The sequence below is a fragment of the Enoplosus armatus genome, chromosome 10 (assembly GCF_043641665.1).
Source record: "Enoplosus armatus isolate fEnoArm2 chromosome 10, fEnoArm2.hap1, whole genome shotgun sequence".
NCBI lineage: Eukaryota > Metazoa > Chordata > Actinopteri > Centrarchiformes > Enoplosidae > Enoplosus > Enoplosus armatus.
This window is the reverse complement of record NC_092189.1, coordinates 5,220,318-5,233,202: the sequence shown is the minus strand read 5'-3', so window position 1 is coordinate 5,233,202 and position 12,885 is coordinate 5,220,318. Positions and strand designations below refer to the sequence as shown.

Sequence of the window (12,885 nt, the reverse complement as noted above, 5' to 3'; positions counted from 1 at the left end):
AACGGTTTCCTCATTTTAACTTAAAATCTAATGACCAAATGTTAATTCAGCAATTGAATTAATCAAAAAAAGAAAGCTTTGACTTGTGAATTTACCACAACAGACGGTGGATGAAACACAGTCAGTCATATTTCTTCAGCAGTAGTTTAAACTTTAAGGAGGAACAGATCTTCACTTGTTCACTGGATTTAAGGCTATACAGTTTGAAATGACACCGCACTGAGCACAGACAGGTAATAAGACCTCAACGGACATATCAATGCTGAACAGAAGCCGTGTATTTAGCTGTATCAGACAGCGGTGGAAGTTGGGCACTTTGAGACAAGACGAGGCGTAACGCTACCTAGATCTCATTATCCAAGCAACAGACAGTGCAGGTAGGAAGAAGGTCAGAATTCACATCTCTACTCCACAATGTGATGCATGTTAAAGAACAAACCATAATCCCCTGCCCCGTGCTGCTGACAGAATATTAATGGCTCTGAAGCAGTCACAGTTTTACTGAGGAATCACCGTTTTTCTACAGTCTGAGCAATCACAGATGGCTATTTTCCGGTCTTGAATCTATAGAAATAAAATGCTAAGTGGAGGCTCCTGTCAGCTTCTCAGCCACACAAACACACTTAAAATGTTTCAGTGTCAGAAGAAAAGACTTAGTACCCTATAACTTCCCCTTAAATATCTGTGATGACGAAATCATTCAGGGACTTATTTTGTTATCAAGTGTAATTCCCCTGTATATTTCACTCAACCAGTAGGTGATTTCCCACGATGGCTTTCAGTATTCTCCAGAGAACAGGAATGAACTACATTGATCTGTTGCTCTTAGGGGTAGGTGGAGAGATAAATGGAGATTGAGCATCTTTTTGCTGCATTGCATTCGAGTCCACTGAGGCTACTGTTTTTGGAGAGATTGGTATATCTGCCTTTTTAGAATGAATGTATCCCCGTGTGACTGCTGAACATCGGTACTTAAACAGTGAAAGAAGCCCATTCACACTAAAACCTCAAGTCTAGAAGATTCTTTTTTTCCCTCCTCTCACCCTCACCTGCAGCTGTGTTGAAAATGAGTTCTTGTAATGCCCTGTCACCTACATGTGCCCACATAAAAAACACTATAACACAAGACTAATAGTCCTCAGCTCTGCTAGCAGCCCCATGTTCATTACAGTACACAATAGAAAAGTGTTGGACAGAACAAAGATTGATGAAGATTTCGCTGCTCTAAGAGCCTTAACAGGAGTGGAGTTAAAATGGTAAAGTCTGTCTTGCGTAACAAGAGAAAAAGACATGGCGTCAGTACACTGAAAGGGATTTATGCATGCATTCAACAGATTCTGTATCAAATACACTTCAGTAAAACCACTTTACATGGGCACCTCTTTTGTGTTGTTTAATAGGGAACTCCAAAGACTTCAGAGAAACTAAAGAGAAAGACAAACCACTTTATAGTTTTGCTATCCCCCGGGGGACTTCTTCTGCTGCCAAGGTCATTCTGAATCAACCAGGTAGATGTTGCAGTTAACGCTCTCTCTTTGCTTCTCTGCCTAGTAAAGATTTTACAAGTTTACAAGCTAACGTAGCTGGCTAGCTGGGTAGAATCGCTAACCTTGTGGAGTTAATAAGTATGGCTAACAGAAGCTAGCTCGCTAATCTCTGCTCTCTGATCACATCTAAATCAAGTAATTATAATGTCAGGTCACAAGACATTCTAATTTTATCTATACCACATGTTCAAACAGAACAAATGGAATGAGTTACAAACATTTCTAAAAAGAAAATGTCTTGTCATTTCAGATTGTTTTAAACATACTTTTAATTTTGAATGTTACTTATAATGTTTTTCTGAATGTGTAACCACTGTTCTGTGTGTGTAAACTTTGTTTGTTGTGAATTTCTGTGTATTTTGTCAATGCTCATAGTGTGCATATTAGGAGATTTTGATCTCAGTGAGACTGCCTCTACAAATAAAGGATGAAAAATAATAATCTGGCAGCAGTTGTCCAGCCTGCTAAGAGGGTGAGAGGCAAGAAGTGGGGACTGGTGGCTGGTGACAACCCCACTGTCATGACAAGTGACATTATGAGTCACTGGCAAAAATACCGGCGTGAAATTAAAAACTGAAAAATAGCCTTGAAATAAAACTTGCCATGATTAAATATATGGAATAATAATGATAAACTAACTTTTTATAATATAGAGTTTTAATTACAATTAATTAATTAATTTCAAAACTTTTACTGTATGTGTGATTTACCTTGTATAGCACTACAATATTTATCATTTTAGAAGCTTGTTAAACCCAACCTGTTGAGCCAGTGTCCCATGTCAGGAAGATGAGCCCACTGCACGCCGGTCTGGTTGAGGGAGCGCAGCAGTCGGCAGCAGACCAGAGTGAAGGGCGGCGTGGCTAACGCTAGCCACTTCTCTGAGTAAATCTCTGCCTTGGGGTGAGCGGAGGGGTGACAGTCTTTGGAAGGGAGGACATGCTCCTCTTCATCTCCGGAGCCTTTCTGCTCTCTGAAGTACTTGCGGCAGACATCTTGGAAAACGGCGAGGCAGAGGGTGTTGAGCAGAAAGTACCAGATTTGGTGCTCTTCCTCCACAAAGCTGCTGGCCGCCAAGCTGAGAGTGTGTCCGACCGTGCCGGCCAGCAGCAACACATCCAGCTCTGACAGCGACCACTCACTGCCACTGCTCCTCAATGGAGACTATGAGAGAGAACAAAAGTACAACAACATTTATATGTTTACTTCTGGCAAAGAGGTCATTCTTCTGCTCTTCTCTGTTATTCTGTTTCTCAGCTGGGTATCCCATAACTTCCATGAGATTGTGTGGACAGATGGGTCTTCAGTCTAAGAAACACATGATACAGTTTTGGTAGGGATAAAGATCTGGGATCCCCGCATGAGATGATTATTATGTTTGTAGCCAAAAGTACAAAAGTAATAGACACTGACCAAATTCAAAATGAGTTAACTTGATGCCATTCACAAATGGTGCAAGAGATGCAACTATCACAACAACACAAGCCTGACTAGACAACCTATTTTCACCTCACCCACCTCTGTGCTGTGCATTCGCTGCCAGTTATAATTGTTCAGCTCAGTGGGATAATTATTTGGATGAAACTACTGCTTGGGTGATTCACACCAATCTACGTCAATATTGAAAAATCTCATCCAGTGACACTCACTGAATGACCCATGTACTTCATAATAAAACTAAATGAATTTGCTACTGCTTGTACCTGCTCTATTATCTCAGCCAGATCATTGTGTCCATTGATGCATATACTGTTCACATCCAAATTTTATTGCAGTAACACTACCCAGGCTGCTGTTTCTGTGCTAATACACGAGATTCAGTCAGTCATCACATTCTACGCTGTGTACAGAGGCCACTTTTTCCATTTGAGCAGCAGACAGCGACATTGAGGCGTCATTCATAAATTGTGGTCGGTCACTTTTGGATGCTTCCATCACATTTTTAAAATTGGTGTTTGTCCAATCGCATACTTGTATGCAAATGATTTAGCTCAGCAGTGACAGCACATTACCATGCAAAGCAAGTTCAAATGAAGTTCAGCCAACCCTCTTAGTTTAGCAGCAATATTTTAGCCCAACAAACAACTATGTCAAAGAGGGGTTGAGTCTGTACTTACACTACCTGCAGGCTACAGTACTAGCTCACTGTAGGACAGGGCTGTTTTTGTACTTGTTTTTCCCTTTATAACTACAGGCTATTATTGTGGGCAGCTTTCACACATATGCCTGTTTACTTTAAACAACATGCTGTGACATTAAATATTTAGTTCTGGTATTTGTTTTCCAAAAAAGAAAAAAAGAAACACATATCACTCAACTATGGTAAATTTAGGATCTACAGCTTCTAGGTTGCAGATATTTTTATACATTATTTATGAAACTCTCTTTCAATCATCATTTTTGTTTCCAGGTGTTAGTGAATGCCTCCCAGATTGAACACCGTGCATGCTACAAAATTCTCCTGAAATATAGTTCTTTATCCCACACATCTTTCAGGGTCGAGTCAGGTCTTTGGTTAAACAGGGTCTGCTCATTCATTCTGTACAGAAATCCGAGCTACCCTTGCATTCCCGAGAGGAGGATTGATGTCCTGTATACCTACAACTTCTTTGTTTTTTAGATAAAACCTGCCATGGCCCAAAGCGAGCTGTAATATGTTTCCCCAGCTTCACTGCTCACCTTCGAGTCTCTCTCTCTCCTCCAATGGGTGACAAATTGTGAAATCTCAAAAGCAACAATTCCTCATGTTTTCCTTCAATGAGTAAGTCTTTTGCATACTCATCGGTGTTCATGGCAGTGTTTCAAAGTAAATGGAATACATACTTTAGAAAGTATATTTGAAAGAAATTAAGAAAGCATCATCATTTATATAGAATTAATATTACCTTGATAAATTTCACTCTATTTTTCAACTTACAATTTGCATGCCTTAGCAATATATATCACAAATATCTGATTCAAATTAGCATTCATCAAGTATAAGGGAATAACCATAGAAGACTCCAGTGATACTTCAGCTTAACATTTTGTTTTGTCATGAAAAAGAAAAAGAAATGTAAAAAGAAAAGTATCATCTGCATATAAAACAGATCCTAAATGACATTGGAATTAACACTGTTGAGGCAAAACTTCTATCCTGGTATTATTAGATCTCACTGCTGCTTCTGACAGAGGTGATCAAACCCTATTGGTGGACAGGTCTGAAAACTGGGTTATACTCTCAGGTACTGTTATGAACTGGTTCAGGTCTAACTTGCAAGACAGGAATTATTTTATCTCCATTGGCAATCTTACTTCCAAGCAGGTCAGCATGACCTGCAGTGGAGCACCACAAGGATCAATACTTGGCCCCCTTCTGTTCAATCTATACATGCTGCTGTTAAGGCAGAGTCTTCACAGCAATAACATTAATTACCATACCTATGCTGATGATACTCAAACAACACAAAAATGTGAACATATGACACCAAATTTCTTCTTTGGTTTTTGCATTGGGTATCAGTAAATCTGAAAATCAATTTCAAAACACTGCTGCCAGTCTACAGTCACTTACTGGGCTATGGACCAAATTATATTTCAGATATGCTTTCCCCATATGAACCTTACACAACACTTAAGTGCTAAGCTAACTGGTTTCTGTCCATAGCCTTATATTAAACAGACAGATATGAGTGGCATTGATCTTCTCATGTACCTCTCTGAGAATGAATGCTGAACTATTTCTTGAAAGAGAGGTAGGATATGCTCTTCTGCTATTTCAAAGAGCACGATAGGGAGAAATATTTCATAAGCAGCCTCAGGGCCAACATATACAATCGAACATCCATCAATCAAAACCTGAACCAAAGCCTAATGTGCTGAGGATGGATAAAGGATATTACTCTTCTGCCCTGTCAGTGCCCTTCTCTGAATCATGACAAAGCACAGTGAAATGACAGGATGATGACCTTTTTGTCTAAAATTTAATATTTTGCCTTTAAATTATTGGATTTTTGGTGATTTTAGGCAAAAGTTCTATAAAACTGCCACATCAACCAATACCTCTGGAAATACTAATATGTGTCTAATATGTGTATATGATTAATCACATTCTACTGGTAGGTCGTTGAACCCGACTTCCCATCATGCAGTTGTGAAACACCCTTTCTGACACTGGACTTTCCAGCTATCTCATGTGAAATACTGATATTTTAACTCATGCAAATAAAAGAAAGCTTATCAAGCTGTTTTATTGTAGGCTCCTTTAAAAGTTACGAGAGACTCAATTAATACGTGTGTCACTCCTTTTTTTATACTGCTGGTATTTTACACATTTGCATTTCTCACCCACTTGTTACCTCCTTTATAGACACTACTTTTTCAAATAAAGTATACTCACCTTTAAGTTATTCAAATTCATTCAACTGGAATTCTAATCACATTTTTGTTGGAGTGGTGAGGTAGTGAGTGTGCTTAATCTTCCGGTTTTTCAACCTTACTCTCTCTCGCAGACAAACTAATCAGGATACCTCTAATAAAGTTTTTGGATGCCACCCATAATGCAGTCATTTGTCAAGCCAAACCAGGCACAGCTTTGCATTTAGATCCAAATTGATTCAAGTGATTATGCAATATAACAAGACGTTACTTGACTTAAGATCATTTCTTCCATTCTGGAACTTTGTTGCACAACATTTTCCTACTTTTGTCCTTTATTGTAACTCAAGCTGTATTTTTGAAGCATCTAAGTAAACTGAAAGGTTGCTGAAAACTGTCCAAAAAGATGCCAAATTGGCAAAAGCAGAATTACTTCCATCAGAAAAGTCAAATTCATTACCATTACTAATATAGTGTAACAATGAAGCGGCTTCATTATTTAATCTCAATATCAAAATGAGTTTGTCAGTCATGACTTAGAGGACACAGAGTCTACTAATTGTATTTCCTCACACAAGTTATTACAGAGATAAAGATTTTGGCCCTGAAGATGGGCCATGATTATAAATGTTTAATCACCATTTCTGGAACAAGATATGAAGTATATGCAATATATGGCACAAATCCATATATTGCTTTCAAAGCAATCAATAAGATTTTAAAATAGATTCCAACATCGGCTGCAAGTCAATTTATGGGAGCTGAAATGCTACTGTAGTTTTACTGTATATGGTCCCTCTAAGACTGGTTTTACTTTTTAAAAAGTTTTAGTTAAAAGCTTATCTGCAGCAGGATTCAACCAAATTTATACAAGTAACATGTTTTATAGTTGAGGACAGATTACAGCTTAAGTTTATTGTCCATAATTATATACTGTTACGAGCTTTTATAGCCTGTATCATTTAAATTGTGTGGCTGGAATGGTCTGCCAATCAGGATCCAGAACTGTGATTCTTCTGTATGTTTTTTTATATGCATTTCAGATATAGTCCTACATGTTTATTGCATTACTTTCTTGACATAAATCATTTAATATAGCACACAGACAATGCTGAAACACCACTATTTTGATAATCAATGATTCATATACACTACTCACAAAAAGTTAGGGATATTCGACTTTCGGGTGAAATTTATGGAAAATGTAAAAAGTTCATACTACAGTGATATTATATCATGAAAGTAGGGCATTTAAGTAGAAGCATGCAATGGTAATTTCTTCATCTCATTCCTCATTTCTGCTCAATGTGAATCGACTTCATGTGAAAGCTGAATATCCCTAACTTTTTGTGAGTAGTGTATGTCATTTATAAAGCAAAACGTCCAAAAAGTCTCTGGTTCCGGCCTCTGAAATGTGAGGATTTGTTACTTTTCTCTGTTTTGGGGTTTTGCAGCTATAACAAACAAATTAAATTAAGTAAATTATTTGTTGCCTTTCATTTTGTGGTTATTGTGTCATTCAAAGAGACAAAAGGGGTGTAGCCTAAATTTTCCAAAATACTTTGAGTTTATTGTACATCTCTGTTTGATGCATTCATTGGTTAAGTTTGCTTTCTGCTCGCCTAATGAGTCGAGCCACAACTTTCTGTCTGGCTGTTTTACCTTTCTCTCTAAAGTCTGGTGATTTCTCAGGAATCTGCTGCTGGATGAGGAAGCAGACTTCTCTTTACAAGTCCAATGTGCTATGTGCACTTTCTTTTTGACATTAGTGTGACATTCGAACATCCCACAGTCTTTTCAAGGAAGCCTGAGTCACAGAAGAATCTACAGTATATTTGCTCCACATGCTCCAGTGTACAGATTTGGGAGTTTATTTCTTCACCCAACCGAATGGCCCGAGTGGATTTCTTTTTTTTTTGCCGCATCAGCACTTTGTCAAAGTTTCCAGAAGGGAAATGAGATGTAACCTTTACAGATAAATTATAATGAGCAAAGAGGTGCAGCAATGAAGAGGGCTCATCTTTTAGGCCAATTTAAACAAACACTAAAGACTGAAAGCTTCCACCTTCTGAATAACTAGTCCCACTATCTATGATTGAGAACTCAGATTTAGAAGAGCAATCTACACATCGCTGGCAATTACTTTTATTTATTCAAGTCAATTTCAACATAGCTGTTATAGGGGGAAGACAAAATAACATAATTCATGAGACAAAGTTGAACTACCAAAAACCAAAAAGCCCCCTGAATACTGTCCTTAATTTAAAATTTTGACTGCTGAACCGTTTGTCCATCAACTCTGTAGCTTTAATGATTGGTCCCCAGAACATGTTTAATCATTTTTCTGGTTATTTGATGAGTGCGCCAGCAGTTTGGCCACATATGATGTGGCCTCTTTTCTCTCTGTTAATCCTCATGTTAGTTTGACAACATCCATGTAAACATGCTGATTGTCTCTTTTACAGCTGACAAATGCTGAAAACTGGCATTCATCATAAGATGACCTACCTTTGTAACAGAGTCATTTTGGTTTTCCCATACAATTAAAGGATATTGCTCATGTAAATGTATTTTTTTCAAACTGTCTGTTTTCTTTACAGAGTTCATAAAGTCTGACTGTTACAAGTGCTTTAAAAACAGCTGACATTTTGAGGATTTTGATGTAGTGGCCATAATTGGAGATCAGATCAGATCAACACCCACTGGCCCAAAAAGGCATTTTCCCACAGACAATCATTACAAAAGGAACTGCTGCTCCAGTAGCCAGCAGGAAGTCAGCCGGCAACACTCGAACTACGCTCAGTTGCCAGTTTAGTAGGTATACCTACATAAGCTGAAACTAATGTGGTCTAATACAACAGTCCTGCAGTAGATCCTCCATTCATGAAGGTCACAATGTTCAGCCTTTGTTGAAACTGTTTCAAAGAGGTGTTAATTCAACTGTATGATCATGTTGGAGGATGTGGTTTGTGGTGCTGTTGAACTGTACTGCATTATAAAGAGAGGTGTTTCTATTAATTAGCCTACTCTCGTTGATATAAACGGGGTGGAAAAATAATAGAAACACCTGTTTGTATAACACAATACTGTTCAACAGCAGCACAAACTACATCCTCCAAAATGATCATAAAGTTGTATCAAAACCTCTAAAACTGATCATTAGAACCTTCATGAAGGGAGGATTCATTACAGGACTGTTGTATGAGAATGCATTAGTTGTAGCTAGTGTAGGTGTACCTAATAAATTGGCAACTGAGTGTACAGTGAGCATACTCTATGGGTCCGCAGAAGCCTGAAACTATTTTGGTTTATGTGCCCAGTGAACAACTTTCATTGGAATGAGCTGTGCGGCATCTTGAAACATGGTATCCAGTTCTCTTAATATATCCATGGTCTACTGCTGCACTGACTGACTTTTAATAGTCTTTTCTGACATGACTTCATAATGCAGCAAATAGTCAAGGTTGTAGCTCTTGTAAGCCTCCTTTGGCAGTAGAAAGACAAAACAAAACTTTCTATAATGCAGAGTCGAAGGAGACGCACAGTGATGCATGATGATGAATGCAGATTCAGTTCTGGTAGACTGGAACACTTTTGATATGAGTGCAATGATTGCGCGGTTATAAAGTCGTGTTAAAAAACAATACAATACATATGCTATTTAAAATGATGGATTATGTTCATCAATGCAGCAGTGTGTTTCAGAAATGTGAGCTGATTTAAATGGATTTTGGAAGCCTGTGACTTCTGGGACACAGAGTAAACCTGCAGCAGAACAGACTGCAGCAGCTTCTGTGAGAAATGTCCCCTTTGTTGTGCTGTTGCCATTAACACTTAAACTCTGGAGTCTGAGTTCACAGTCACTGCACTGACTGATAAAAAAGATTCTCATACTTTTTATATGTGTCATTAAACAATAACGACAGTAAAAGAAGCAAAAGGGGACAACGGGACTAAGAACTATGACAGATTACAAGCCCATCCTCCCCCCTCCTTGCCAAATGCTGATGCATCTCTAGCAGGTGAGCTAAATGGATAGGTGGGTGCAGCTTTCACACCTGTCACCCTTTTTGAGAATGATGTCAGGAGGGCCTTCAAATGTGTGAACACCAAGAAAGCAGCAGACTAACCCAGGTGGTGAGGGTGGGCGGACACAGCTCTTCCACCCTCATCCTTAACACCGGAGCACCCCAGGGCTGCATTCTGAGCCCCCTGCTGTACTCCCCGTACACACATGACTGTGTAGCCACTTTCAATTCAAACACCATCATCAAGTTTGCTGACAACACAGCCTGGGCCTGATCACAGAAAACAATGAAAAGGTTTGATTGATATCATTTTTTTATGTATCAATCTATCTAAAGTCATATCACTGCATTAAGAACATCAACATTAAAGACACTCCCTACTTATAACCTTAACATTTCCCTGTGCCATGCTGTAGGGTTATTAAAGGGGCTCTTTGCAATCCGCCATGAAAAACACATGACGAGGTGTGCATACAGCCAAGCACTATTTGATTAATATAAATGTTGCCCAAAGTCTCAAACTGACTAAGAGGCATTCGCTGAAACACTTCTTTTAGGCCATTTTTCAACTGTCACAGATCCAAGAAAATCTACTAAAACTTTTTCTCAGGCCTTTGTTTCACAGAACTGAAACATTCAAGTGATTAAAAGCTGCATTAGTAAAGACTTTGGTAACTTTGCTAAATCACAAAGTGGAGGTACAATATACAAGAGCGTGCCATCCCCCCTGAGCTTCAGCAGATTTAGGAGATTTTCTTTCAAACAAATTCTGATAGTCTCGTTGGTGATGTTTCTCTGCCAGCAGGCAGTGACAAAAATCTATCTTTTAAACTGCAGCGTTTTCCATCCAGATTCACTTATATTGGATGTTTTTCCTCCCTTGTCCCTTTAACATATCATATGTTGTAAAGCAATCACAGACCAGTCTAACTGGTTAACACGTTATGCTGCATGTTGAGGTTTTTCATGCAGCTCACTGTGGGTAAAGCACACGTGTGTATACGCTTATGAGGGCAAACATCTGTTACAATCGGTGCCTGTATATTTAGGTGCACAAACTCACCTTCCCGGGAATCTTTGGTCCCAGCGGGAGTCGCCGTGTTGCCATAGAGACCAGAATACAAAACAATGCAGAGGAGAAGACAACAACAGCAAATACGAGACCCCAGGAGAGGCTGCAGAAGTAACAGGAGCTCTCAGTAGATGTGCACACCAAGACGTGCACTGAGGCGAGCAGCAGGCACAAGAGGTAGAAAGGCAGGGAGAGCAAAGCAGAGAGGACTGGGAGGTCCACCGCTGCTTCACCACTGAGGGCTTCAGGCATAGCCAGCAGTAAGACCAACAGGAGCTTAAGGGCCAGGAGAGTGGGAGAGAAAAAGTTTGATTAACTTTTTGTTCAACTGTCACAATCACAGAAACCTAGAGTAGCATGGCATGACCAGTATATGTGAATATTATGCCTGTATTTGGCATTTAACAGCAATGCCATTTGAAATTGGACACACACATACTGCATAATGCAGGTTAGTACATGTATAAAGTTTGCGGTATTAGTAATTATGGCCAATCCATCTTATCAAAGCTTTTTCTTCTCAGTCTTTGTATGACAACTACACACCTGTGACTTTCATACACTAACAAAACACTGACCCACCAGCTACACCAACCTATCAGTCTGAGAGTCCTTAGGATGAATGAAATTCTTCTGCACTTACCTGAAACACAAACACCATGCCTGCGATCATGGAGTACATGTCGTACTTGCCCAGCTGTTTGCTGAGGGCCGAGCTCATGGCAGCCAGGGCCTCCAGATACTGCTTGAGGACCTTTTTGCCCATGTTGGTCAGCACCTCAGAGGTGTTGCCCTCCAGGTAGAGCTTCATCCAGCTCCCATGAGCCTTTTCTGCCACACGGAACTGCTCAAAGCCTGCATCTGGATCGGAGTGAAATGGGGAAGGGGATACCGGTATCAACAACTGGCATGTTTAAATAGTGTGGCTTCAGAGTGACCATTAATCAAGGATTACTTGACATTGATGTTTGTTGTCAGGTACTTTAAAGACTTGGCATTACTGTGATGTGCTGTAAAATGTCTTTTTGGAAATGTAGCATATAGATTTGTCAAAATGAGGAGGACATTTGCAGCGTCTCATTAATAACCTCTATGGGTTTCCTGATGCGGCGTCACATAAATTTTGCACTGTTTATTTACCACCAAATATCATTTGATGCATCGGGACAATTAAACTTATTTATGAAACCAAACAATCTGTGCTTTCCAATTATGCAACTTCAACCTCTGTTTTGCAGTCTGCCTCCAAACTGAATGCAATATTTTCAGTATAATAGTTACTGTCAATTTCCCTTGTATTTATCAACAATCTGTCACCATATTGTGACATATTAAGTTACAACCATGGTTGGATGCATGGCGGAAATGCTCGTGTTTTACTATTACCTTATTTCAAAAACAAACTGAACCATAAAAAAAAAGTGAAGAAAAGTTAAGGCAGTCTGGAGTGCTTTGTCTCACTTCAGAAAAAGCCTCTTCAGACTGCTGCCTATCCTGCTGTAGTTCATCAAACAATTTGTTTCCTCAAGAATGAACGTTCACTAATCCTATTCATGCGTTCATCAATCATTCGGTTGAATGTTGGATGTTTTAAATAGGAAATGTGTTAAATCTCAGTATTTTCTGTTTCCTGTGCCAATATTGTTCCTTACATTGAAAAGATAATGTGCCCGTGCTAAAAACCATTTAGTCCTGAAAAAAAGCAGTGTGTGATTTGTCAAGAGCCTAACGATGACAGGCCATGACTCATTCACATGTTTACTCAAAGCAGATGAAATGATGACTGTTTTCATTTTACTTTGGTGCTTTAGGAGCCTGTTCAAGGACAAAGCAATGTGGAGGTTTGATTTGTGGTACACATCAGTGAAACACACACACACTC

The 12,885-nt window shown here is 39.1% G+C and overlaps 1 protein-coding gene across 6 annotated transcripts in view; it reads right to left on the bottom strand.

Moving 5' to 3' along the window:
• pigg (phosphatidylinositol glycan anchor biosynthesis class G (EMM blood group)) overlaps nucleotides 1–12,885 on the bottom strand; it is a 55,234-nt gene that overhangs the window by 18,869 nt on the left and 23,480 nt on the right. For 3 of the 6 annotated variants that reach the window (XM_070912958.1, XM_070912959.1, XM_070912964.1), the window contains 3 exons: nucleotides 11,647–11,864; nucleotides 10,995–11,279; nucleotides 2,308–2,711 (listed from right to left, as the gene is read on the bottom strand). In XM_070912958.1, the coding sequence (XP_070769059.1) occupies nucleotides 2,308–2,711; nucleotides 10,995–11,279; nucleotides 11,647–11,864 (907 nt within the window). Of the gene's footprint in view, nucleotides 1–2,307; nucleotides 2,712–6,169; nucleotides 6,179–10,082; nucleotides 10,107–10,994; nucleotides 11,280–11,646; nucleotides 11,865–12,885 lie in introns of all 6 variants that reach the window. The other 3 variants (XM_070912961.1, XM_070912962.1, XM_070912960.1) reach the window with 3 other exon arrangements.